This window comes from Scophthalmus maximus, chromosome 20 (genome assembly GCF_022379125.1).
Source record: "Scophthalmus maximus strain ysfricsl-2021 chromosome 20, ASM2237912v1, whole genome shotgun sequence".
Lineage (NCBI taxonomy): Eukaryota > Metazoa > Chordata > Actinopteri > Pleuronectiformes > Scophthalmidae > Scophthalmus > Scophthalmus maximus.
The window spans coordinates 5,974,124-6,001,437 of NC_061534.1; the positions used below are offsets into that span (position 1 = coordinate 5,974,124).

At 46.4% G+C, this 27,314-nt stretch overlaps 3 protein-coding genes across 4 annotated transcripts; 2 read left to right on the top strand and 1 right to left on the bottom strand.

The window, feature by feature from the left end:
- The first annotated feature begins 11,393 nt into the window (after positions 1 to 11,393).
- Positions 11,394 to 16,326, top strand: nefma (neurofilament medium chain a). 2 transcript variants are annotated; one of them, XM_035609193.2, is made up of 4 exons: positions 11,394 to 12,598; positions 13,342 to 13,466; positions 13,601 to 14,747; positions 14,778 to 16,326. In XM_035609193.2, the coding sequence occupies exons 1-4, from the start codon at positions 11,537 to 11,539 to the stop codon at positions 15,354 to 15,356; spliced, it is 2,913 nt and encodes a 970-aa protein (XP_035465086.2). In that variant the 5' UTR covers positions 11,394 to 11,536; the 3' UTR covers positions 15,357 to 16,326. The 2 variants fall into 2 exon arrangements, with proteins under 2 accessions (XP_035465086.2, XP_035465085.2); XM_035609192.2 differs by having other exon boundaries at positions 13,601 to 16,326.
- Positions 16,327 to 18,767: 2,441 nt separating this feature from the next.
- On the bottom strand, positions 18,768 to 21,567 carry nefla (neurofilament light chain a). Its single transcript, XM_035609223.2, has 4 exons — positions 20,405 to 21,567; positions 20,159 to 20,283; positions 19,451 to 19,863; positions 18,768 to 19,351 (listed from the first exon to the last, which is right to left on the bottom strand). The coding sequence occupies exons 1-4, from the start codon at positions 21,449 to 21,451 to the stop codon at positions 19,020 to 19,022; spliced, it is 1,917 nt and encodes a 638-aa protein (XP_035465116.1). The 5' UTR covers positions 21,452 to 21,567; the 3' UTR covers positions 18,768 to 19,019.
- Positions 21,568 to 24,465: 2,898 nt separating this feature from the next.
- pgam2 (phosphoglycerate mutase 2 (muscle)) lies at positions 24,466 to 26,363 on the top strand. The gene is made up of 3 exons (XM_035608993.2): positions 24,466 to 24,992; positions 25,081 to 25,261; positions 25,882 to 26,363. The coding sequence occupies exons 1-3, from the start codon at positions 24,576 to 24,578 to the stop codon at positions 26,049 to 26,051; spliced, it is 768 nt and encodes a 255-aa protein (XP_035464886.1). The 5' UTR covers positions 24,466 to 24,575; the 3' UTR covers positions 26,052 to 26,363.
- The last annotated feature ends 951 nt before the right edge of the window (positions 26,364 to 27,314 follow it).

The window sequence follows — 27,314 nt, forward strand, 5'->3', positions numbered from 1 at the left end:
GAGTTTCCTTTTCCAAACCGAGGAAGCGCTTTACTCAACCGTGACACTGCTCTACCTCTTAGCCTGTCGGGCTCACACATGCACAGTTTGCAGCATGAGGTTAGTGGATTACAGTACAGAAAGACATTACTCTAAAAGTACTATTGGCAGCATATACACCAAATGATGATGTCCCTTTTATTATGTATCATAATGAAAATCCACACTATATTCTACCTCTTGATCTGCCAAATAATGTAGTGGCAACACTGTATTTTGACCTTTCCTGCACTTCTACTAAAGTAGCATGTCAAAGTGAAATATTTACTGAGACAAGATGAATGCAAACAAAGTGTATTTCTCTATCAGCCTGTTCTCAAAGATCTTTGGTTAGTGTGAGTTGGGCTGCAGGTGCAGTAAGAAGCTCAGCTCTATAAGCAAATTGACTTTTTGTTGCCCCTGAGGGGGAAGTCTCGCCAACGACGAAGCACAGAAGTATCGTAAAAACTGTAGATAACATGAGTCATTTAAAATGTGCAAATCACACCCTGGAACAAACGCACAGTGCGGAGCTCGCACAACAGAACAAGGAGCGGCTGCGAGATCGCGGAGAGGGAGGGGGCGACTGCAGGGTTTGTTCACTTTGAATAAGAAATGTGAAGCGCTAACTTCCATGAGGCAAGGCTGCAACCACCATGAGTCATCTGCGCCGGGGGAAACACCCTCCGTCCATCCTCGCCTTTCTATCCATGCCACAGCACACCCCACCTTTTCTCTACTCTGCATCTCTTGATTGGGTTTTTTTTTTTTTGTGGACTTGCCGTAGTCAATTCTGCACTAACAAGCAAAAGTGTTGTTGGTGCAGGCAGTTGCTCAGCAGGGCTGCAGCCGGCAACAGAAAGAAGTGGGACCAAATGCTAAAATGAATGCTAAGACTACTGTATCTTAAATACAAAATGTGTCCTTTCCCTAATGTGTGCCTTTGTACTTTGCTGCGCTGCTCTTTATTAATATTTTTACAAATGGGTCGTGACTGTATTCATTAATATGCAGTATAAGCAGAGGCGACGTGGAGACATGGGCGATAAGAATGTGAGACGAAACGGATACAGAAGGGGAAGAATGCAAGAGAGGGATGAGGAGCAGAGAGGATGCTTTCCTACTTCACCTTTCAGCTCAACTTTTTTTAATATAGACACCATAAAGAGGAAACGCTCAGTATGAAACACGCAACACACAAACCTTTTGTGGGTTTAGGAGGACGCCCGGCCTCAAACGTAACCATCGACCCAAAGCCAGGCCTCAGCGCTCACACATAAGAGGTGAAATTGGCCTTACTGTCAGAAAGAAGGACCCAGCGTTCATACCGAGAAGCCACACATGCATGGAACACTAGTGAAATAAATTCTCCACACACTGGATTCACTTATTCTTTCACTGCATGTCTCATATGCGAGGAGAGAGTTGACACAAACACACTCTTTCACGAGGCAGTCACTGACTTGAAGGATTACACGCTGCTTCAGAATACTAAGTGGTACTTAGCAGGATTGGCTACAGGCGCCCCTCACTGGTGCCGTGTTACTGAAGCTGTTACAGTTGGAAAAATACATGTACTCATTGTTAACCTCCTGCCATTCTCCGAATCAGAGTCACTTTAATCCTCAACTCCAAAGACTGCCGTCGACGCCTCGCTGGTTGAGCTGCGGACGAGATTTTTTACGAGGACATCGCTCGAAGAGCAAAAACTGCAAAGCAATACTGCTCATAAATTATGAAAATAGAATAAAGGCTGCGTCATGTACTAAATATAACATCCATATATAGATATGGTATATGGACTTTGTTCTTCTACGGGCCTGTTTTTTCTCCTCAGGAAGAGATTGTGGAAAGTGGACCAGGAGAGGCTGATCAGTGTTTCACTGTAGTAAATGCATTAAAACTGCTCTTATCATCATTGTCATATTAATATTGGATTACTGTAAGTGTCATTTGAAAGGGGTGAATCTTAGCGATGCACTGACAGAGTTATAACCCCACCTTTTCCCAATCCAAATAGGTTTAGTTGCCAAAATTTAACAAGAAGTTCACAATTGCAGTGGCAAATCAGGAAGCGGGCGTGTGAGTCTTCAAGAGGGAATGGCACATTTTGTGGTTCGGGGGCGAGGGCCTGTTGAGTGCATCAGTTCAACACCGTCGACACACATCCCCAAGGACGTTTCCAAACCTCAGTACGCGTTTCATTCCCTTTCTCCTTCTCCCTCCCCTCCCCTCCCCTCTGTCCCTCCCTCGTTCAGCTCTATCATGATTCCGCAGCTCAGCCTCTGCAGCATGACTCCACTTTCCTCGCCGCGCCTCAGTCGGCCTCTCCAGCAGCTCATTGACAAGTCTGGAGAGAAATACTAGAATGACATGATGAAATAACCAGAGGCAGAGCTGTAGCGAATACACACACACACACACACACACACACACTTCTCTAGACACACAAATGGCACACCACACTTTTAGAAGCAGACAGACAGTTTGATTCTGTCTTGATTCATGGATTAGGCCTTTTGAAGATGACCACAACAGATGTTCCGCAGCTTCATTGCAAGTTTTGAAAAAGGTCGGTTAACGTCCTGCGGCAACACATAAACAGACACACGCCCTGAATCTCTGGTTAGATTTATTTTTGGCCCTCAGTCTGCCTCCATGCTTTGCATTGAGCTGCCCTATCCATGCAGCCACAGCGGAAGAACTGTGCGTTCACTGATTGATGAGCGAACAGCCATAAAAGAGTCCATGAGAGCCACAGAGACGAAGGGCAGGGAACAGTTGCTCATGGACAAAAGGCTGCGTGAAGTCTGATTAATTGCCTCAAGTCACTCACAAACTTTAATATGAAAGAAATGTGGGGGTGTGGAGTCACAGGGACGGGAGCTTGTACCAGACCTCTGCAGCGGGATCTTCATCCCAAATTCATGTGCGAGGCTTTGGGGTTCATTTTTATTTCCCTGGATGAGAAACTCAGAGAAAATAAAGTCCTTTAGCTGCATGTCTTTTGATTTGATCTCGGGTGACCATACTATCTCTCTATCTGGGTCTAAGCTGAATAACTCACCGTCCGCCCTGATGCTATCCTCTCTTTATCATCTAGTATCTCACGTGCCGCAGATTGGTTCAGTTGTTTCCATATGTTTTATTGCCTCAAAGTATCTGGTGATGATATTTTTGTAACTTTGATTATTTCAATGGGTGTGGTGTTGTACACACACACACACACACACACACACACACCACACACACACGGCACAGGTAGTGTAAAACAGCTGATGACTCATCAGTCGGATGGATTTAGCTGAGTCATCCAAGTCAAACAGGGACAACCTTTAAAAGTTTCATTCTCCTTTTCAATGATGTGTATATAAAAAATTAAACAATAATATTCTGTTCATGCCCAAATTTGTAATTTCGCTTTTGTGCAGTTTAGTCAAAAAGAAAGAAAAAAATTTACTGCAGTGTGTGATATGAATGTGATGAAACGATGCTTTCAAGGACATGGGTTTATATTCACTGCCATATTTCTATAGCAGTGCTTTTGACATCAAGACGGACTTTTTCTTTAAAGTTTTAGTCCTTTGTTTTTTTCGAATATGATTTAAGATTCTCTAATTTAAAGTCTGGTCTCTCCACCCTTCGTCTGACGCACCAGAGTAATAACTGGAAAAAAAATAAAACACGCAGGTAATTTCCTGCAGCTCAAGGTACCAAATAGACGATCCACAGAGGCCCGTAACATTAAAATGTCAATGAAAATGATGGAGTAGTATAGAGACATAAAAAAGAGAGAGAGACGGTGAATCGGCGTCTGTGGAGGTGGAGACAGAAGGGGGGGGGGGGGGGGGGGGGGGTGCAGAGGAAGAGGGTGATGAGTGACTCTGCAGATTAAAAACATGATGTCAGACAACCGCAGGTGATCCGGGATATCGGAGACAGAGATAAAACTCTGCATCCTGAGCATTGATTCAAATACGTGATGTCTTCATGTACAATTACAGAGGTTTGTTTCGCTGACTGCCGTGAAGAGTGAGCAAAGGAATCCCGGGTGGGCGGACTGTTGAAATAGATGTGAAGAAAAAAAGGTGGGGTGAGATGCACTTAGTGTTGTGGCCTCCTCGTGACGACGACATCGTGTGCATGACTCAGGTACTTGCCACTCTTCGGAGGCCGGCGCCGGATTGTTCTCTTCGCCAGGTCACAGGGTTTTTTTTTGATGGAACGATGCACACAGTCTGATGATGTGAAAACAGACACTGATGGAATAATTAAGCAGCGCTCTCACAGTGGCGGTAATTCAGTTTACTTAGCTCGATCACCTGCCTCCTGCTCCAAGCTGCTGACTTCAGCCTGAAAGCCTCGAGACTCACTGTGAGGGCAACGCTTTGTCACCATGCGAGAGACAAAAAAGACAGAAGAAGACGTTAACCGTGTGTGTGCCTGTCGCGTGTGTATGACACCTGGCTGTAGTCAACAACGCAATATTCTATTCCTCCTTTTTGTCCCGATTGACCCTGAAGAGCAGCTTCCTGCACGGTGCGTGCAATCCCCGCCCCACGATCCCCGCCTCCCCCCCTCAGGTCACTTTACTTGCAACCTGCGACATGTGTAAACAGATTTGTCTCAATGACACCGGCGCTGGGACATATTGACAACCCACCGAGCAAAGACAGTACATGCTGACAATGGTGCAGGGGCGACGGGGGCTCATGTAGCAAAGAGCAGTGCAGCACAAATGTGCACTGAAAGCAAAGCTTTACATACATGCAGTAAACCGTCCATTTGTACGGAATTGTTGCTACAGTGTTGGTGCATCACGACCCACACAAAGGCAAAACGTTGTATGAATTCTGGAGCATAAAGTCTATAACTAAATTGAGTTCCTTCACTCATTTTGGTTTTACTAATAATTCTGTGCAAACTGTAGGATAGGTTGTTGTTCTTGATCCTCTGCAGTCAAGCAGCCTCGGGATTCAGCTGAAAAGCACGAATGAATGAATGACTAAGGATAACTTCATGAGGTAATGGATCACTTCAAAAGATCATAGTGGGGGTCTATTGATATTTTAGATATATATACATCATAAAAAATCCTTCGTACTCCACTGTCAAACCATTTTCAAAGCATTTTCTTCAGATGGGTCACCGGAAGAACAATTTTTCACAATTATTGGAGTTATATCGTTAAGCCATAGTTGTATTATCATAGCTGTCAAAGTTGTGATTTGGTTTTCAGACAACATATCACAAGTTTATTGTTTTGTTTTTTTTATCTCAGCTCTTCAATGCTGCGATGTTAAATTCATAAATCAGTGATTATGGCTAAATCAACTAAGTTTAAAGTCTTCCCAATTTCCCTTTCACTGACCCACCGTAACCCTAACCTTTAGAACAGACAATCAAACCTGAGCAATACCACTTTCTAAAATATCAAAAGACATTTTCAACATTAAGAACAAAGCTAGCACTGAGGGCGACCGTACCACACTCACAGATGAAGGTCAAGGTCATGCTAACCAGCCGTTTGTATGATCTTAGCGATTGCGGTACGATGAACACATGGTAGAAAGCTCTCAGGGTAACTGAATGGAGATGTGACCGGCAGATATTATCATAATGCATGGCATGAATAAGCAGCGTGATTATCAGGCTCGACTCTAAATCATTTGCCCATAACGATGGCGAATGCTGCTTAAATTGTAAACAACAACATAAATCACAGCTTAATCAACACAAAAGGAGTATTTCCATAAGGGGGAGAAAGAGTGTGTGTGTGTGTGTGTGTGTGTATGTGTGTGTGTGTGTGTGTGTGTGTGTGTGTGCATGTGTGTGTGTGTGTTTGTCTGTGCATTAAATTGGTTTTGCATTAACTACAACAGATTTACACCACACTCCCCCAGTTGTGGCGCGACTTTATCAGAAGGTGACAGATTGGAACTAATGTTGATGTCGTACTGAAAGCTCGACGTCTCTCCTGCGCTCAAAGTATCTACGGAAAGATCTTTCAGAAAACTGAACGATACAGCAAACGATGTGCGAGCTTATGCATCTTCAAACTTGGGTCTTGTTTTCTCAGTTATTCCCCTTTAGTAATGAAAAAAACAAACGTTTTTCCTTTGATTGCCTGCCGGGCTCCATACGATCGGTGTTATAACGGGAACCTCTTACAGCCATTTTTTTTCCTGTGTCAGGATAACGTGGGACGGTTTTATTTCTGTGGCTACTTAACCATCCACTCTCCACAGAGGATCTCCTATGAGAAAAGATGCTGTGTCTGCCCATATTCACACGGACACAGAGAGAGAGAGAGAGAGAGAGGGAGCTACTGATGCATTGCAGATAAACTGCAGATCCCAGTATAACCCCTCCCTCCTCTCCTGTGCAACCACCGCTCTTGTTGCTCTTTTTTTTTTTCCGCCCTGCCAGCCACACCGTGCACGATATCGTCACCGCCCCCAGACCTCCCACTAACATCACCCCATGCAGCCATCTAACAGCCTGTCACACCCTGCTTACCTCATCAACTGATCCCAACCCCCCCCCCCCCCCCCCCCCCCCCCCCCACGGGAACCTTACAACTCTCACCCATCCGTCTCCGGGAGCCAACAGAGCTTTGGCCCTTTGCAGAACGCTGCAGTGTGAAGTCGTAAGGTACCGTATTGTTTCACACATCAACGACGCCTCAGGCTGTCGTCAACGCCTTTCTGCTGGTCCCTCAAATGTGAATTTAAAGGTTTTTGCACCATCGCTGATGAAGAAATCCATGAGACAAATGTGCCAGTTGGTCAAGGTGGAGCAAATTTGTACTCCTACTGTTGGACACTGCAGTTTATAACAAATCACTGTGATTACTTTAGAGGCTGATATTCCCTTCTGCCATTTATGTCCCCCTTTTCTTTCCCAATAAATAGCCTTAAGTTATTCCACTGTCTGTTAACAGATAAGATACACAGATTAGATTGTCAATTGTTTCCATTTGAAGACAAAAACGAATTAAAAGACAGTGACTAACGTGAAGCCAATGCCCTATCTCACCATGATAGAGAATCTGGATTGGCCCATTTATCCAGATACGATCCAAAATTGAATGGGTTCTTACTTGGGCCGTGCCCCACCCCTCCACAAAATGTACCACGCTGCTGACAGACAGACAAACTGTCAGACAGTAAACAAAGATACACGGAAACATGATCTCCTCGGTGGGGGCGATACGTTTTTCTCTTTGTTGCAAAAACCTCAATCATTGACCACAAACTGTTAAAATTGCATTGGTTAGCCAAACCATTGACCTGTACATCTTAATGAAGCTGTAAATGGGCACTGTAGTTTATTTGATGTCAGCGTCCTCTGCTGTAAACACTCAGTCACACTATTAATCCATGACTGAGAATACACACAAAAAAAACAAACACAAGCACAAAAAACAACCAATTTACTGACATTTTTTTTTCAGTGGGACCGAGCGGGACCACCGTGTCTTGGCCGGTGCATCAGCAGATCTCGGAAAACCTCTGGGGGAAAAGATGTCAATCAATGCTCATCAATATACAACAAACCTCAGAATGGGAGCTGAACATGCAATAATCTAAATCCTCCACTATCGAGGCTCTGAAGTGCAAAGATACAGTACGCACCAACACGTTTGCACACTGATGTGGGACAGGAGTGTTTAAATTAAGTCTTTTAACCACAGACTTTAATCATTTCCTATGTCTCTGAAATTACCATCCGTTGCGTCAACTTTATTCCATCATTCTAACTAACTGTAAGCTCACGTGGCCTCGGGTATAATGGTGCATGGGGACATCATATGACAACCTTGTTACCCAACGTGTTTATGGAGCGTTTGCTGTGACCGAGTGTGTGACCGTTGCAGATTGAGCAGGTGGATCTTGCCAACGTTGTAGACCGGGGTTGCGGAAGGGGGGAGGCAGAGAGGAGGAGAGAAGGAGGGATGCCGGGGACTGATGGAAAAAGAAAGAAAGACAGAAAGAAAGACAGAAAGATTTCTATTTGGTGTCTTGGGCAGCTCTGTTTTTAGGGCAGCGTATGTGTCAAGTCATTCCCTCTGGACACCTGCATTCACCCACAACTGTCCTCACACACACACACACACACACACACTCACACACACACACACACACTCACACACACTCACACTCACACTCACACACACACACACACACACACACACACACACACTCACACACACTCTCACATACACACACACACACACACACACACACACTCTCTCACTCACACACACACACACACACACACACACACACACACACACACACACACACACACACACACACACACACACATACATTCATATGGTTGTGATATTTGGCTGTACACTTGCCCTTGGCCAAACAACATGGTGACAATTTTTTAAAGAAAATTACTTACGTGTAAAAATGATGTGAAGCAATTAGAATATTGACACCGCTTATGACACGTATCATTAATCTTCCATCCTCCATAGATACACACAAGAAGTATAAGCCATAAAAGCCATATGAGGTCCCCGCCTCTCTCTCTCTCTATCTCAATGTCATTTCCTCTCCACTGGCTGGTGACATTTTCTGTTTCCCCTCATTAATATAGTGTAACTGGCAGCCATGTTGGTTGTAGGCACATCACAGCAGCTGTGGAAAAAGAAGTCATGCCCAGTACCTCAGCTGCGATGCCACAACGCTCCGTGACAAGTTCATGATTCAGAACTTGAGAATCTAACAAAAGTGACAACATTAATAAGTGTCTTTTATTACGCATGATGGATATGTAAAACACTTTTTTAAGAGACTCTTGAAAAAGAATATAGTCAAAATGTCATGAAAAAAGTTTAAATGTCGAGAATTAAATCGAACTAAGTCAGAGGAGATTTAAATAAATCTCCCTCTTCTTCCATCTTTATTCATGAAATACAAAAAAAAAGTCTTTATTTTCGAAATGGATAAGGAAAATAAAACCGTATTCTCATTTTTTTCCCTCATGCCTGGCCCTGACTCTCCACCGCACGATACTTCAGTACGTCCTCAAAGCTCGGCCCTTATAACCTTGTCAGACTGATTATCAGAGGCTTTTTATATGTGTCTAAAAATATTTTAATTATCAAGCTATTACGAAAAATTGCAACGCTGCCAATTATCTGCGCTACTCGACAAGGTATCGGCTGAATCCAAGGTCGTGTCGTCCTTTCAGTCTCTGCATCAGCACATATAACAACACATGTCAGCTGGAGATGCCGGTGCCTTGACCTCATGCAAAGTGGAAATGCAACTCTCTTCAACTGTGCACACTGGCGTCTGCAGGCGGTAGGCGGGAGGCGGCAGGCGGGAGGAGGCAGACTCGCTGCTGGGTTCACTGGGATGGGCTCGTCCCGCCTGCTGGAGCCTGTGCTGTGCTGCAGTGCCACTTGAAAACGTTCCAGCCCTTCCGCAGTGCACTGGAGCTCAGACCTGACTGTTCTCCGTCCGTCCCACTCACCCTCATTCTGTCGTGTAACAGCACACCACCACCACCGCCGCCGCCGCCGCCGCCGCCACAGCCCCCTCGTAGGACGTCCGAAACGCACCTCAAGGGGTTCCAAGTCTGAAAGTCCCGCGGCCCAGCGCGAGCGTCTGAACAAGAGCGAGGCACGAGGCAGTATAGTCAAGGACACTGCCACGTCAACGGGCGAGGAGACCGGAAGCGGCTCCTGGAGTATTATCGCTTGCAAAACATATTAGTGCTTAAAATAGGACGACATAGGCCACACGGGAGGAGATAGTCACTGTGATCGCTCTCCCTCCTCCTCTGTTTCTCCCTCTGTCTGGCTTTCAGTCTCTGGAGCAAATCTAAAATTGGCCATGCAGACTTGAAGCTTTAGCACTGCTTGACTCAGGCTTACAGTGGGAAAAGGGGGACAAGGAAATGTCCGGCGGTGATTTATGGCGGACGTCCAATGGAGTGGTGAAAAGCGGACGAAGGTTTCCGCGCATATTCTAAAACCGCGCTAGATTATATTCATGTACATCTCTATTGAGTCATAGGGTTTTTTTTTACAATTTCCAATCAGTTTACAAGAACAGCCACACGCCACTTCATCCGAGATGGCCCAGGTTGCAGGAGGACTTACAGTGTGGCTGCAGCTGTAGGTGTCGATGTGTTGACGTTGTTTTAAATTTATTTATTTTAGTATTGAATATGTGAAGTGAAGGATCCTCAGGAAGCACCGATGCAGCTGTTTTTGGTGCATTACCTCCGGTGCTTGTTAATCGCTCCCCATTGATCCGGGTGACCCGAGATTAGAATGAGGCATCACGGCTGATAGGCGATCGATAGCCCATCGCCGAGGCCCGAGCCACCAGACCAGTGCTGTCTGCAGTTCAAGCGAATAGGAACGTGTTTTTAAGTGTTATCAATCAAACGAATATTAGATATACATGCATCAACTGCAAATGTTTCCTCCACACACAGCATTACAACACCATGCAGAAGGAAACATCTGAGTGTAGACGGTGCAAACTACCCTCTTGTTTGACCTTTCAGATTTCACTGATGTTCGAACACACGCCAATCGAATCCAAATTCCGACAATAGACAAAGTCGAAATGCTTGAATCCACAGCAATTTACAATCAACCCGTGAATGCAAATCAAACCAAACAAGACACAATGAATATTTTGGAGTGTGAGGTTTGTGAGTCAGTGGCAGCGGTGGTGTGAACGTGGACGTGTTTGAACAATGTATAGTGAGAAGTGATTTAAAGTGTGGAAACAAACCAAAGGCCAAAACAAACTGAGCAGAGCTGACACACACACACACACACACACACACACACACACACACACACACACACACACACACACACAGACACTAACACACACACACACACACACACACTAACACACACATACACACACACACACACACACACACACACTAACACACACACACACACACACACACACACACACACTAACACACATACACACACTGGGAGTGTTTTTCAGCCGAGGTCCTGTTTGCTGTCCATGGTGCTGAAATGACTGCACCAATTCAGAAGTACCTGATGTCATTTAAATTCAAATTAGTACGATTCTCATTGGTCTCATTGGTATCTGAATCAATCAATCAATCAATCAATCAATCAATCAATCAATCATTCTGTCTGTCTGTCTGTCTGTCTGTCTGTCTTGTCTGTCTGTCTGTAGATCGGAGACCCACACTCATCCTCCTGTAGCCCACGTGGCTCAGAGTGAACGGCAGCCTGGACCACTAGCAGGCGGCCTGAGGGGGATGCGCCCTCCCCTCCCCTCCGTCACTGGGCCAAGCGCAAAGTGCTTGGACTTGCCCTGTTAGCGACCGAGCCTCTGATATATAAGGGGCAGGCGGAGATGCAGTCAGTCGCTGTGAGAGCCATACACCCTCCTCATACATACCAAACACCCACCCACCCACCCACACACACACCTCCCACACGGTCCGCCCTTTTCCCATTCCGGCGCACAGCGGGCAGTCGGACCGGATGAGTTACCCGGCGGACACGATAGGGAGTCCCTTCAGGAGAGTTATGGATACGAGGTCGATCGGCTACGGCTACGGCCGCACCGGCAGCAGCAGCCCCTCCAGCGGCTTCCGCTCCCAGTCCTGGTCCCGGGCAAGTCCCGGCTCCACCGTGACCGCGTCCTACAAGAGGAGCGTGAACATGCCGGTGTCCCGCGCATACGGCTCGGTGGCGCTCGGCTCCGCCGACGGCGGTGATTACAACCAGAGCTCCGTGCTGAACGGAGACTACAAGCGGTCGAACGAGAAGGAGCAACTCCAGGGGCTCAACGACCGCTTCGTCGTCTACATCGACAAGGTGCATTACCTGGAGCAGCAGAACAAGCAGATCGAGGACGAGATCCAGGCGCTGCGGCAGAAGCAGGTGTCCCGCTCCCAGCTGGGGGACCTCTACGACCAGGAGCTGCAGGAGCTGCGCTCCATGCTGGAGCAGATCCACCACGACAAGACGCAGATCCAGCTCGACACCGACCACATCGAGGAGGACATCCAGCGGCTCAGGGACCGCTTCGACGAGGAGGCGCGCATCCGCGAGGAGACCGAGGCCATCATCCGCGTCCTGAGGAAGGACATGGGCGACTCGGAGCTGGTGAAGTCCGAGATGGAGAAGAAAGTTCAGTCGCTGCAGGACGAGATCGCCTTCATCCGCAACAACCACGAGGAGGAGGTGAGCGACCTCATCGCCCAGATCCAGGCGTCCCAGGTGACCGTGGAGAGGAAGGACCTGCAGAAGACGGACATCACCGAGGCGCTGCGGGAGATCCGCTGCGAGCTGGAGGGCCACTCCAGCCAGAACCTGCAGCAGGTGGAGAACTGGTTCATGTGCCGCTACTCCAAACTCACCGAGGCCGCGGAGCACAACAAGGACGCCATCAAGTCCGCCCGCGACGAGATCAGCGACTACCGCCGCCAGCTGCAGTCCAAGACGGTGGAGCTGGAGTCCGTCCGCGGGACAAGGGAGTCACTGGAGAGGCAGCTGAACGACATCGAGGACCGCCACAACAGCGACCTGGCCAGTCTGCAGGTAGGGCACCAGCGCCGAGGGAGCCACACACCTCCGTGCGTAAAGGGAGAGGAAAAGAGGGGGCTATAGTTTGATTATACTTTAAAAAATTGTTAGATAGAGTTATTGTTGTCTGATTTGTATGTGTTTAAAACTTAAGAATATTTAGGGGATTGTGTTGGCAAAACGACAGTGGATCTATCTTCAGTGACGCAGTTTGAGGCACGGCAAAGTTCCTTAATGACAGTGACGCATCATGTTTCTGCACCATGGTTCTGTGTCTTCATTAAAACATGTTCTGCTGCGTAATGACAGCTTAACGAGCACTGAGCACTCAGGAAGAGTTATGGGAAAACAGGTTTGGGAGGGAGACACTGCAGCAGATTCCCCCCCCCCCCCCCCCCCCCCCCCCCCAACTTGCTGAGTCAGAGGCATGGATCGATGCCTTCATTGGCTCTGTCCTTGCATCACATCACTGGGATTTTGAGGCGTGGGTGGGTGGAGGGAGGGGGTGGTGGTGGTGTGTTGAAAAAGTGCGGAGGCTGCCCTTGAGAAAGAGACATTCAACATCTCTAGAATACTGTATTGCGTCAGAATATATTAAAAACCACAGCTCCTGGGGAACAGTTTATGAATATCTATGTGATATTCTTTTGCCCCCGAACGAGTGAGAGAACCTGTAAGAGAAAATGTAGCTCTGTCCTGCGAGTAATTTTTAATGTACTTAATCGAGCATGTTTTGTTTTTGCTCTGTGTTTCCCCAGGAGACAATTCACCAGCTGGATAATGAGCTCAAGAGCACCAAGTGGGAGATGGCTCGTCACCTGCGCGAGTACCAGGACCTCCTCAATGTCAAGATGGCCTTGGACATTGAGATTGCTGCATACAGGTATATACTGACGTAGATTTGACATGTGAAAAGTAGTTCAGAAATAACATTTACTCATTTTACAGAATCTCTTCTCTTCTCTATGTCAAAAGTGGTTGTTAAATGTACCGTGTTTGCATTCATTGTCCCACCAGGAAACTCCTAGAGGGCGAGGAGACCCATTTCAGTACTTTCCCTTATCGCCAGACAGTCACCTCCCACAAAATCTCCAAGCCCAAATCAGAAACTCCCAAGCTTAAGGTGCAGCACAAGTTTGTGGAGGAGATCATCGAGGAGACGAGGGTGGAGGACGAAAAGTCCGACATTGACGAGTCCCTGGCAGAGATTGCACAAGAGCTGTCTGCCACGCTGGGAGAGGGCGGAGATGAGGAAGAGGAAGAGGAGAAAGAGGGTGATGAAGCAGAGGCTGAGGGGGAAGAGGGAGCAGGAGAGGAGGAAGTTGTAAGCGCCACTGAAGCCAAAGTAAGCGCTAGTGCACCCACCGAGGGGGAAGAGGAAGAGGAAGAGGATGAGGGAAAAGGCGGGGATGAGGATGAAGAGGGGGAGGGAGAAGGTGGCGAGGAGGAAGATAAAGAAGAAGAAGGTGAAGGGGAGGGAGAGGATGATGGAGAAAAGGGGGATGATGCAGAGGCAGGTCACGAGGTAGAAGGAGAAGAGGGAGGAGAGGAAGAGGAGCAAGTTGAGGAGACAGTTTTGTGCTCCAAAGCTCCAGAGTCTAAAGCATCTCCCGACAAAGAGAAGGCTGGAGACAAGGAGAGCAGCGGAGGAGAGGAAGAAGCAGCAGAGGAACCTGGTGCTAAGGAGGAGGGTGGTGATGAAGATGAAGATGCCAGCACTGATAAAGCATCCAAAAGTGGAGATGATAAAGAGGAAAAGGAGGATGTAGACAAAGGCAAAAAGGAAGACGCGAAGAAGGTAAAAGATGAGAAGGCAGATGACAAGTCAGAAAAAGAGGTAGAGGCCAAGGCAGAAGCTCCGAAAACAGAAGCTGCAAAGCCTGAAGTCAAGAAAGAAGAGGCTGCCAAGACACAGGCAACGAAACCTGTATCCTTAAAACCTGCATCCCCCAAGTCTGAATCACCCAAATCTGAGTCTCCTAAATCTGAATCTCCAAAGCCTGCATCTCCTAAATCTGAATCTCCCAAGCCTGGATCTCCAAAGCCTGGATCTCCTAAGGCTGAGTCTCCTAAGGCTGAGTCTCCTAAGTCTGAGTCTCCAAAGCCTGGATCTCCTAAGGCTGAGTCTCCTAAGTCTGAGTCTCCAAAGGCTGAGTCTCCTAAGGCAGGCTCTCCAAAGGCTGAGTCTCCAAAGGCAGGCTCTCCAAAGGCTGAGTCTCCCAAACCCAGTTCCCCAAAAGCTGAGTCCCCCAAGACAGAATCCCCGAAACCTGAATCTCCAAAAGCTGAATCCCCAAAAGCTGAATCCCCAAAAGCTGAATCCCCAAAAGCTGAATCACCTAAAGCTGAATCCCCAAAGACTGAGACCGCCAAGCCTGACGCTCCCAAGGCTGCTGAAGAGAAATCAGAGAAAAAGAGCGACTCAACAGAAGACAAGAAGGTAGAAAAGAATGATGTTGCCATGAATGGCGATATAGACAAGAGCAGTCCAGAAGAGGAAGGGAAGAAGGACGAAGGGAAAGACGTTGACATGGTCGCTAATGGCGTGGACGAGAGCCCCGTGAAGGACGACGGCAGCCAGAAGGTGGTGATCACCAAGACTGTGGAGACGATCACCACTGGAGAAGACGGGCTCCAGCATGTCACCAAGTCTATCACCGTGACCGAGACTGTCAAGGAGATGGAGGAGATGGTACAGGAGACGCTGGTCTCCACCAAGAAGACGGAGAAGCAGTCCACCCAGTCCATCAAGCAGGTGACCGAGGGCAACTGAGCGGACTCCACCATGGCTGATCCGGCAGACGATGAGCAGTCTTAGCCGGCCGCCAGAGGGAGGGGACACGAAGACAAGCAATCAACCCAGAACTAACATAGCAAAGAAAATCATACAGCTAGAGCGACATAATAAAGATAACCACTCTCAAACATACAAAACACATCATAGAGAGAAGCCAAAACGTAATCGCTACAAGTTTCAAAAATGCATGTTGTGTGAAAGCTTTAAAGAGGACCACGCTGCGGATGCGGTCAGAAGCAAGAGACAGAGACATTTAATCCTCTTCTTTTTTATTTCTTTCTGCAGTTCACGGGTGAGCTCACGGGTGGGGGGTCTCTGCATACTAGCTCAGGGGAGGGGAGCACTTTCCTCTCTTATCTGTATGTATGGTAGAAATACACTGTAAAAAAGAGTTAATATATAAAAGGAATACACGCGATATGGGTGGGAATGTGAGATATATATTATTAAAATTAAGAGGATTTTTGAGTTTGAGTAAAAAAGGAGGGGGCAGGCAGCAGGGAAGGTCCTCGATGTAGATGCATCCTCTAATTAAGAAGCCTTACTTGACTTATGAAGATACCAACTGAGCCAAAAAAAAAACTACTAACAACAAATACACAACATGTAGTGAAGAAAGAGACGGGCAGCGATATGATAAACACACGACCATATACATCCAGTAACTGAAGCAAACTACAGCTTAACGAACCTGAAGAAACTCCTAGCCTTAAACATGCTTTTTATCACTGTCTGTTATGTTTACCTGAGTGCAACTGAAAAAAAAAAAATATATATATTAAACTGTAAATGCGCAGATTCATGCATTATTGTATGCATAGGATGGACTTGAATTTAAATACAGAAATAAATGAGGTGCTACTGTTTGCAATCCCATGACCTTACTCAACATGAACGATTTCCCAGCAGCATTTGCTCAATAAATGTCATAATGAATCAAAGAAAAGTTGTCTTGTCATACTGTATTATTCTCCATGTTTCATTATTTTGTGTACAGGTATCTTTAATTTTAATAGTTGTAGTTAAAAGTATCAAAACTTAGTAGCAAGAGCTTCACTTTCATTAATGGATGTCATTTAAAAAGATTATTATATCTAATGCAAAATTTATATGATCAGTTATTTTAATCAGTGCTCTTTACTGGAACCACACAACTGTTAATGAATGTTAAATGCCTTTTTAAGTTTGGCAGTTAATCAACAAAAAATAAATAGAAACGAGGAATCACACAGCAGAGTTTTTTTGCATGTCGTCGAGGTATTAAATATCTTCTTCTGATAATAATGATAATAATCTAAAATCATATAATAATTCTTAATTTCATGTTAATTCCTAGTGGACACATGAATAGGTGTTATCTAATATTTATTAATGATAAATTGCCAGAAGAATTATGGAGACAAGCAGGTCCTTATCTTGCAATTTTGCTAATAACTTTAATTGTAAAAAAACAAAAAAAACATTGATGTACATTATCTAAAATATAACTCTGTTTCCTTTAATCTAATGCTATTAATAATTTTCAATGACAATTTTATTGGACATTTAATTTTGGAGAGTGGTAAGATTTAACCATCCTTGATGAAAGCATGGACGCGATTTATTTCTGTTCATCTGCTAATAAGACATTGTTGAAATATATTTCTTAAGCTTTAGCTTTGACTGATGCCAAAGGACGTTTTAAATGCAATATGTTTTTCTCTTGTCATCAGCAACATGAAGTGATGATGGCAGAGGTAATCGCTGAGAGACTGGCTGTAAAGGAACTGCATCAGTGTCCAAGGATTCTTATTGTCAGTTCTTCAAACCCACCACTAGGTCCGTCTGCAACACACATGCTGCAGACTAATGCTGTGGCTAATGTTCGCAAATATCAGCAAAGTTCACATTAACAAAAATTGTTGTATAGCGTCACTGACGTTGATAAGCCACGTAACTGACTTCATTACTCCTCTCTGTAGTATTTGCAATAAACCTTGTCACTGCCTGTTGTGGCCACCGAGGTGGCTGTTAAACAAAAGTCAAAAGTTAAGCACGTATTTGTTAATAATGATAAGATAACAAATATAGTTTGGGGCGGGGGTGGGGACTGGAGCTGCATGGAGTCTGATAAACTATTGGAGCTGAAGACAATAAATCAGAAAATGACAATAAATAAATAAATCTGGGGGTGTGGCGTTGGAAAAAGTTTATTGAGTTAGTTGTATTAAAACACGTCTCATTTATAGTTATTTTGATATATGACTATACGTCTTTGTTCTTCTTTGTTTTTTATGCTAAGTGATTAAGAAATTATTACTTGTACATACAACTATAAACTACATCTACTTTGATCATGTTTATGTTTTATTTTCGTTTGTATTCTCTACATGTAAGTTCTTGTATGTTCTTTCAAATTAAATATTCATCAGAGAAGATAAAAAAAAACACTAGTTTGTTTGACATTATAGTTTGTTTGATTTTGTTGTTGTTGATTCTTTATTGTTGTGATCCATGTAATGTGGCAGTAGCATGAACAGATACAGAGCTGTATGGTTGATGCCGTGTTCTTGGGCCACTACCAGCTAAGAGATCGCAACGTGATTGGTTGTACACTCTTCTTCTTCATCGTTTTAATGGCAGTTGGCAACCAGCGAAATAGGCGCATTAGCGGCACCTTCTGCTCGCGAGTTTTCCCTTTCCTTTGACAGTGGCAGCTATTAAAATGTGGCGGTAGAAGTAAAGGAAGAGCAGCAGATGTAGTGACTTTTTGAATTGTTGTGCTTGTCGTTTTGTTCAAAAATAAATTGTCGTTTGACAAATGCAGTGTATAACGAATCGTTACCCTAATGCTAATCACAACCCTAACCCCGAACTGTTACCAAATGAAAGCGGCATTTAAATGCTTAAAAAGTGTAAAAATCGAAGAAAAAAAAACGTCGTAGTCCGCCATCTTTTCAATTCCGGGAGACGTGACAACACGCATGCGCAAGGGGTGGACCAATGAACGAGCCAATGCAAGTCTTATTTCGCTAGTTTGCTAACATTAGCTAACATTAGCCAGCATTAGCGACAGGGTGTAGCAGCACAACCCTCTAGTGTTTTGAACGTAGTATGCACGTATGTGCTTATAAATTCTGCTCAGTGTTTCATCTGTAAAAAGTGCAAAAGTTATATCGGCTAATTTTGAAATGTTGAAAGTGAATATTGCAGCACAGCAGAAGCTACGGCTAAACTGTAAACGAGTGTGCTTTGTCTACATGTCAGGGGTAGATGTTAAGTCAAGACTTATGTTTTATTGATTATGAATTCTTCTCAGTGTTTCATCTGTATGAGTTACAAAATTTACATCATGTGATTTGAAATGTTTCAAGCAAGTCTTATACTAGTCAAAACCAAGGACACACGTGGCTTTAAGAAGTGTTTATTCAACCACCAGAGACTCACACACTCACCTTTACATTCAGCGGCTGCACATACTGTATTACACTCAAACCTTTATGGACTACTGTTGATAATGGCAAGCAGATAACCTGGATTTGTCGCTTTAAATGGCCGTTGGACTGTTTCGTTGAGCACCATGTTAACAAGCAGGTTTGAGAGGATTATCGAGCTGTGGTTTGTGTGTGTGTGTTTTCGAGGTTTGCTGTGACTACCTCTTCACTTCTTCTCCGGTTTGGCCACCTTTTCGACATCTTTCTCCTTTTTGGCGTCATCTTTGTCGTCTGGTTTTGGAGCAGTTTTGGCACCTGCCTCCTCTTCCTTCTTGGCATCGACTTCCTTCTCTTCGCTCTTTTTTGCTTCTTCCTTCTCTTTTTCTTCTTCCTCTACTTCTTTTGCATCTTCTTCTTTGTCATCAGCTCCTTCGGTTTTTTCCACATCATGAGCTTCCTCTTTGACTTCAGTCTCCCCTCCTTCTTCTTTGTCCTCTTTCTCACCCGCATCTTCAGCAGCTTCTGTCACCTCTTCCTTTTGCTCCTCCTCATCACCACCTGTATCAATAGATCAGTTTATTGATTGTCATCATGGCCAGTCTAAGTCATATAAATATTTGAGCAATTACAGCATACGATAAAAAAAGATCCACTAACCCTCTTCTTCCCCCTCAACCTCTTCATCTCCTTCTTTAGCCTCCTCTTCATCTTCCTTCTCTTTATCTCCTTCCTCCTGTTCTCCCTCTTCTTCCTCCTCCTTCTCCTCTCCTCCCTCTTCCTCCTTCTCTGCCTCTTCTTCCTCCTTTACCTCCTCTGCCTCCTCCTCCTCTTCCTCCTCCCCTGGAGGGCTGGCCCCTGCTTGTTGGGTGTGGCTTGCGGAGAAGATCCCCTCTGTGGTGCTGAAGCTGGAGCTGAGCAGGCGGGACGTCATCAGGTATGAGGGGCCGGAGCTCAGGCTGGAGAGGAGGGGCCGGGCGAAGGAGGGCGCCGACAAACTGTGGCTGTACATAGAGGACACTCCGCCACCAAGTCCAACGCTGAAGCGAGACTCCTCGCCTTCCAGCAGCTTCCTGTACGGGTCGGTGGAAAGACAGGTGACAGTAGACAGGAACTCTCTTTATCCTTTCGAATTTCTGATGTGGACCCAAGAACATGTTTACCAAAATAAAAGTGGCCTTGCTAATGCACTCTGACCAACACCTGTACTTAAATATTTAACATTTTCTTCTTAACTGATCATGTTAACTTCTAAAACTCATGTTTCTTCATAATTATGGATTTATGCAGCACTGTATGTAGCATATTATACAGCACTCTTGGAAGTCTTTGACTCTGATTTCTGATCCCACAGTGGCTTGTTCTCACCTGTATGCAGCGATCTCAATGTCCAGCGCCATCTTGACATTCAGAAGGTCCTGGTACTCCTTCAGGTAGCGTGCCATTTCATGTTTGGTGCCCCTCAGCTCGCCCTCCAACTCTCCGATGGTGTCCTAAATGGAAGACAAAGTAAAGTATTTTATAGGACATGTGACAATCAACACGATGAAATGAAGGATCTGAATAATTATTGACGCATCGCAGTAGAGCACGCCTGCCGACAGCACAGCTGACCTGCATGGCAGCTATCTCAGCACTCTGCTTCTCCTCCATCTCACGCAGCTGTGTCTCCAGGGATACATTGAGGCCTCTGCATGCATCAATCTCCAGCAGGCGGGACTGGAGCTGGCGTCGGTACTCCCCTGCCTCGTCCTTGGAGCTTCTCACGGCGTCACTGTGCTGTGCCACAGTTTCGGTCATGGAGCCCACCTTCCCTCTGAACCACTCCTCGGCTGCCTGCATGTTCCTTGCAGCCAGCCTCTCATACTGGGACCGGATATCCCGGAGAGCCCCGCAGAGATCCGGAGTGGCGGCCTCGGACTCCACAGCCACCTGGACGCCCATCTGGACTTGGGCCTGAAGCTCGGCCAACTCACTGTCATGAATTCTCTTGAGGAAGGCCAGCTCCTGCAGCAGACTTTCGACGCTCTTCTCCAGCTCAGCCTTGGCCAAGGCAGCCTGGTCGGCCTCACGGCGGGCCTCCATCAGCCTGCCCTCTGCCTCCTCGCGAGCCACCACTTCCTCCTCATATCGACCCTGCAGGGCGCTCAGGGTTTGTTCCAGTCGATCTCTCTGGCCCAGGACAGCTTGTTGCTCTGCCCTGGCCTCCTCCACGGCTGATCGCAGGGAGCGGGCCTCTTGCTCATACAGCGCTCTCAGACGGGACGGCTCACTGTGCCTCTGCCTCAGCAGCAGCAGCTCGGACTCCAGAGCACGGTTCTGCTGCTCCAGCTCATGCACTCGCTCGATGAAGCCGGCGAAGCGGTCGTTGAGCTCCTGCAGCTGGCCGCGCTCTTGGGTGCGCACGGTGCGAAAGTCAGAGCTGATCTGGGCAGCCTGGTTCAGCTCCAGCTCCAGGGAGGAGGCCAGTGAGGAGGAGGAGGAGCGCAGCACCCGGCCGGGAGAGGAGTACTGATGACGGGAGGAGGAGAGCGGGGAGGCGTGGGAGGAGTAGACGGAGTGGGTCCTCCCTCTGGTCACCGCCACTCGAGGGGGAGCCTCCACATACCAGCGTCTGTAGGACGAGGTGGGATAGTATGGGTCATACCCGATGCTACTCATGGCTGGTTGGTGGGAGGACAGGCTGCTTCCCTCTCCTCTGTGTGTGTGTGTGTGTGTGTGTGTGTGTGTGAGGAGATGTAGGAAGGGCTCAGGTTTAAGCCTCGACTGGCTTCTGCTGCAGCAGCCTGGGCTTTTATAGTCGGACTCTGAGCTCTGACGCAAGCGCTTTCGCCGAGCTCTGACAATGCAGACTCTGTATAGGCTTACACCGCAACAGCAAGAACTGAGACAGAGAGGAACCATGGGAATGGGCGCAGGAGGGACGGGAGCGAGGGGTTAAAGAAAGAGAGAGGCAAAAGACGGCAAGGAAGGTGTCGAAAAATCACATATTATAAAGCGGTGAAAGTGCACGATTCTGTCAGCCTGTTCATGAGTTTCTAAAAAATTTCGATCTATCGCAGTTTGCTTTTGCAACAGTGCAACGAAAACATGAATGCACACAAAACAATTAATAGAGCACGTTGCCAGTTTCAACGTAGAATCTGGACCAGCAAAACTGCAAATAACTGTTTTGTTATGATTTCCACATATTGTATAGAGCAAACACATTGCTAAAACATATTTTCTGTGCTATCTCTACTGCAGGAAAGAGAGAGAGAGAGAGAGAGAGAGAGACAGACAGACAGACAGACAGAAAGAGAGAGAGGGAGGGAGGGAGGGAGGAGGGTGTGTGTGCTGATTTTTACAACCATGACACAGCATCCCTGCCTCTGGTGGTGAGCAGAACTGCAGCCATAAACTCAAAAGACCTGCAGTGGGACGGTCCCACCCAAACAGAACGTAAAAGGGTGACATGTAAACAGCCGTCGAGCCTGTGTAACCAAGTGTAGGTTTTCTTTTTTTCCTCCCCCTTATGTTAGCAATGTTTACTATACAGTTTCAGCTTTGTAATTGAATTTTTTTTTACCCTGCAAAAGGACTTGGTGAAAACTAAAGGAGTATACTTTCTGAGATGTAGGTAGAAAAAAAAGGGACATGGTCTATGAATGTCTTGAAACCAGCAGCACTTTTATGTGTCATGAAAACATCACATTGTCTCTGTCAGTGAGATTCAAATCATTTAATGAACACACTTTTACTTTTCGAAAGTCCTTCTCATCTGTAGCACACACACACACACACCTTGGCAGGTCACTGACATATCGTTGTGACATGCAGTTTCTTTTCTCGAGTAGCTGCTCGGTGCCTGTGTACATCTCTGCAGGTACAGTGATGCAGAGGCCCTGCGGAGTTCATTCGGGCAGATTTTTTCGGAGCGCCATGCATAAATGCAGTGCATACTGTAGGTAGTGCTTTGCAGCAATACCAGTGTGTACTGCATGTGTCTTTGTGTGTGTATGTGCATGGTCTGCTACAGTGATTTGCCTATTCAGCAAAAAAAAAAAAAAGCCCCCCAGTACTTACATACGGACTGTGGGAGATGGAGGGGGGGGGGGGGGGGGCTTCGGTGGGAGCTGAACACGCTCTGCTGCAGGCTGAGTCATCGTAAACAGTTGTGATCACACCATCTCCCCTGTGTACACCTTTCCCACCCTAACAGCAGTCTGACAATCTGCACCAGGGCCATTTTTTTAAAAGTCAGACAAGATGCTTACAGGACCTGGGGAAATGAAACAGAGAAAGCAGATGATTAAACTTTTTTCCCCCAAACAAATTAACCTACTTTTAAGCTCTAATTCCCCCTTCTCTCGTCTCTGGGTAGTTGACAAACCACAGAAGTTCACCCTGGGTATAAACAACTTCGTTTTCATATAAATTCTCCGAAGCAGAATGGGCCCCGCACAGACACACCTATTGTTTTTCCTTTTATGATTTAATGAAGCATCAAGTATAGTACAGTTACGCCTGATACTGACATGGGGCAATTGGATCTTTTGGTGTGCAGTTGCAGGAAGCAACACATAAAACCTGTTTCTGTAAATGATACTAGAACAACCCCTATTGGTGATAGACAGAAAATACACTTTAAAAATTGTCCTACTACAAGTTTTTATCATAGAGATTCTACTGATATGAGGATTTTTCAGGGTTGGAGTTCAAAGATCTCTGGGGAGTCTTTCACTGGTGGTGGCTCAAGAGATCAAGTTGAGATTCCCAGGCGTCATGTGTTGAGAAGAGGTTTATCTCTCGAGGCTTTGAATGCCCACTAGGGACGCCTGGAAAATATGGAGAAGGAAAAAGCTCCTGGGACAGTGACCACAACATCTGGGACACGTGCGTACAAAAAGGCCTGATACATCAGCACACACATTCATGCAAACGTATGCTCAAATAAATAAATTAGTGTTATCTCTTAATGAAATAGTGCATTTATGATTTAGCGTTTATTTTTTTTCATATAAATTATTGGAAGATTATATGTCCTGCATATAATGACACAGCAAGTCTACAGTTACAGCTGGTCAGTTTGTAGCTAGTGCTTTTTGTAAAACTGGTCTTAACATAGAGCAGTGAAATTGATTTGTTTTTTTGAAATCAGTATCTGGTGCCTTCTTGCTGCTTCTCCAGGTTTACCTTGTAACAGTATTAACAATAATTCGTATTTGTAGCGGTTACAGTAGTAGAAGTTGCAGCAACTGTGGTGTTACAATGGCAGCCTCATTTAAAGTAAGAGAAAGCAGATGAGCAAATAACACTTTCCCTCTCACACAGTTGCGAACTGTGTGAGATGTCTTTTGTTATTGCATATAACAAAAACACTAAACAGACATGATATTTGCTAAAGATATGAGCTGCAGTGATGAGGCTTGTCCATGTGAGAGAGCGAGGTGAGGGGCCTTTTCGCAACCAACTCTGATCTTTACACTTTTGTTCCACAGATCTCAGTTTAAAAGTCATGTTGCTATTTTGGCCTAATATCTGACCTCTGGCCTTCCCAGCCACCACGCGGCCCACCAGCCCAGCAGCCCCTCCGCTTCCATTGGCTGCCCCTGTGTGTCCGTCAGCGTGTGGATCCCTCTCACGGGTGGAAAGTTAAGGAGGCCTGGCAGCTATAAAAAGAGGCCGGTATGCCGGCTTGGCCCCACTGTTGTTGTCAGCCAGTGTGTGTGTGTGTGTGCAACTTAGAAGGGCTGAGGGTTCTGTGTTTGGATTGAGGTAAACTCAGGAGGAAACAGCCGCAAGCATGACTGCCGTGCATCGTTTGGTTATCGTCCGCCACGGCGAGAGCTCCTGGAACCAAGAGAACCGCTTCTGCGGCTGGTTCGATGCCGACCTCAGTGAGAAGGGTGTCGGGGAGGCCACGCGGGGCGCCAAGGCCATCAAGGACGCGGGCCTCAAGTTCGACGTGTGCTACACCTCCGTGCTGAAGCGCGCCGTCAAGACCCTGTGGACCATCATGGAGGGCACGGACCAGATGTGGCTGCCCGTGATCCGCACCTGGCGTCTGAACGAGCGCCACTACGGAGGCCTCACCGGTCTCAACAAGGCCGAGACGGCCGAGAAGCACGGCGAGGAGCAGGTGAAGATCTGGCGCCGTTCGTTCGACATCCCACCTCCACCCATGGACAAGGACCACGCCTACAACAAAATCATCAGTGAGGTGAGACAACTAAAACTATAGGAAAAATATACTAATGTCATGTCAACTGTCAAACTAACGTCTGTTGCTCTTCCTACTGCACCTCCAGTCCCGGCGCTACAAGGGCCTGAAGCCCGGCGAGCTGCCCACGTGCGAGTCGCTGAAGGACACCATCGCCCGTGCCCTGCCTTTCTGGAATGACGTCATTGCACCCGAAATCAAGGCCGGGAAGAACGTTATCATCGCTGCCCATGGCAACAGCCTCCGTGGCATCGTCAAGCACTTGGAGGGTGGGCATTGCATTCAGTCAGTGCAGCAGGTGGAAAAGAAAACAAAAGACAAAGAAGAAGACCGTGCTGCAGTGATAGATCGATTGGTAGATGTGGATTTTGGCGTTAAAGCAAAAGCCACACAACTGGAATATTTAACTGAGAGACTTTAGTTTTAGAGGCTTTTGCATACAAGGACAAGAGCCACACTCACAGACACACAGACAGTTGTGGATTACAGTGGGTAAAAATAGCAACGCAGGGACTCTCGCACTTCAGTCCGGGGCCAGGGGAGAGCTTGGTTCCCATTACAGTCACGACCTTTATGTAGAAAGGTTGAACTTTTTCGAGGAGTGGCCAGACATGGATAAGGGAGTTGCACGGCTAGAGAGTATTAAGGGCAAAAAAGCCAAACCCAGGCGCGGCACAGTAGATCTCAAGGTTTAGGATAAGATACAGCAGCAGCAGATTCAGTTTCTTACAAATTGATGTGATCATAATAATTTCAAAGTACCTGCCCTGCTGCTGACATTCAGACGATTGTCCTTCCTCTATCCAGACAGTTTAAATATTTATCAGTTACATTGCTGCTGTTCTGTCTGCTGATCTGCATGTCTGGTTTGCCCGCCTGTTGTTTCTAGGCATGTCTGATGCGGCCATCATGGAGCTGAACCTGCCCACAGGAATCCCCATCGTGTACGAGCTGGACGCGGACCTGAGGCCCGTCAAGCCCATGTCTTTCCTCGGCGACGAGGAAACCGTGAAGAAGGCCATGGAGGCCGTGGCCGCCCAGGGTAAAGCCAAGAAGTAAACGTGCTTCTGGAAAAAGCAGCAAAAAGAATAGACTGTCCCCCCTTTTCCTCGTCCATGTGTCCATCCTTGTAGTCCATTCCAACAGGGGAATTGTTTTAACAGCTCTTTTGGAGACGGGCCATTTTCAGCACGTTGGCCTTGTTTTGTTGAAACGACAGACAAGAGGGATGACTCGTCAATCTGTGCAGGCAGCCTGGCCTCACATTTTATGCAGCCACGCATCACTCAGCCCTTTTAAATTGCGGTCAAGCCCTATTTTGAGGGCCCCACCACCCTGACACAACCAATAAAGAAGCCAGATTTTTACTTAGGCCTGTGTCCGTTTAATTTTTCTCCTCTTCTCATGTCTCCCACCCCCCATTTCTTCCCCCTCGTCGACAGATTACATTGTCATCCTTATTTCTTACACCTATTCTTCTTCTTCTTCGGTTTCCCATTTGCAAACCGGTGGTTTCAGCAAAGTGCAAAGGAGCTGTGAAATCTTATCCGGGAGTTAGAGAGGGGGCGGGGAGGAGGGGAGGGGGAGAGAGAGATACAGAGATGAGGCAATGGGTTCATCTTGGCAGCATTCCCATGATGCAGGATTCTTGTCCTCCACTCCAGATGGATCACAATGACAAACAGGAAAAGTAATTTAAAGCAACTATCATACAAACATGTTACTCACAGCAAACCTATGTCCCTTTGGACCTTCAGATGGATCAGAGGTTAGAGGAAAGATGTAAATAAGTGAGCAGAGGATTACTAAATATAGTACCGTGTACATCGATATAAGTGGTAATTTCGTGGCATTGTTTGGCTCAACTGCAAATCAATACTGCGATAGCCCTTTATCCCACGACGCAACACCTGAATCGAGTCAGCAGCGGTCATCAGAGGTCACTGAACCGGTTGATGAATATGAAATGATGAATCTGACCTTTCCATTCACCAGATGTCCACCCAGCTAAATACCAAATTGAGATTTGGATCCTTCACCAGACTTAAAACATCTCCTTTGGGGACCTGCAGCTGTTCTGATGGCTCTGAGTGGCCAAAACACTTTCTTTGTATTTTTAGAAATACAGATTAGAAATACAGATCTCCTACTCGAAGGAGACCAATGATTAAAATGCCCTTGCAGGCATGCCTACAACTTTTAGGAACAAAGTGAAATACACAAATGTGATTACGTACTTTAGAAGAGAAGCGCTATGAGCTACATGCTAACATGTTGACATGGTACTTTTCAGGTGTAATATTTGCAAAAATTAGCATGCTA

Coding starts and splice junctions, on each gene's coding strand:
- nefla (XM_035609223.2), bottom strand. CDS start 21,451: ATGAGTAGCATCGGGTATGACCCATACTATCCCACCTCGTCCTACAGA. Junction 19,864..20,158: donor ATTGAGATCGCTGCATACAG/GTGAGAACAAGC, acceptor CGACCCGTACAG/GAAGCTGCTGGAAGGCGAGG. Junction 19,352..19,450: donor GGTTGAGGGGGAAGAAGAGG/GTTAGTGGATCT, acceptor CTATTGATACAG/GTGGTGATGAGGAGGAGCAA.
- nefma (XM_035609192.2), top strand. CDS start 11,537: ATGAGTTACCCGGCGGACACGATAGGGAGTCCCTTCAGGAGAGTTATG. Junction 12,599..13,341: donor GCGACCTGGCCAGTCTGCAG/GTAGGGCACCAG, acceptor GTGTTTCCCCAG/GAGACAATTCACCAGCTGGA. Junction 13,467..13,600: donor ATTGAGATTGCTGCATACAG/GTATATACTGAC, acceptor TTGTCCCACCAG/GAAACTCCTAGAGGGCGAGG.
- pgam2 (XM_035608993.2), top strand. CDS start 24,576: ATGACTGCCGTGCATCGTTTGGTTATCGTCCGCCACGGCGAGAGCTCC. Junction 24,993..25,080: donor ACAACAAAATCATCAGTGAG/GTGAGACAACTA, acceptor CTGCACCTCCAG/TCCCGGCGCTACAAGGGCCT. Junction 25,262..25,881: donor CATCGTCAAGCACTTGGAGG/GTGGGCATTGCA, acceptor TGTTGTTTCTAG/GCATGTCTGATGCGGCCATC.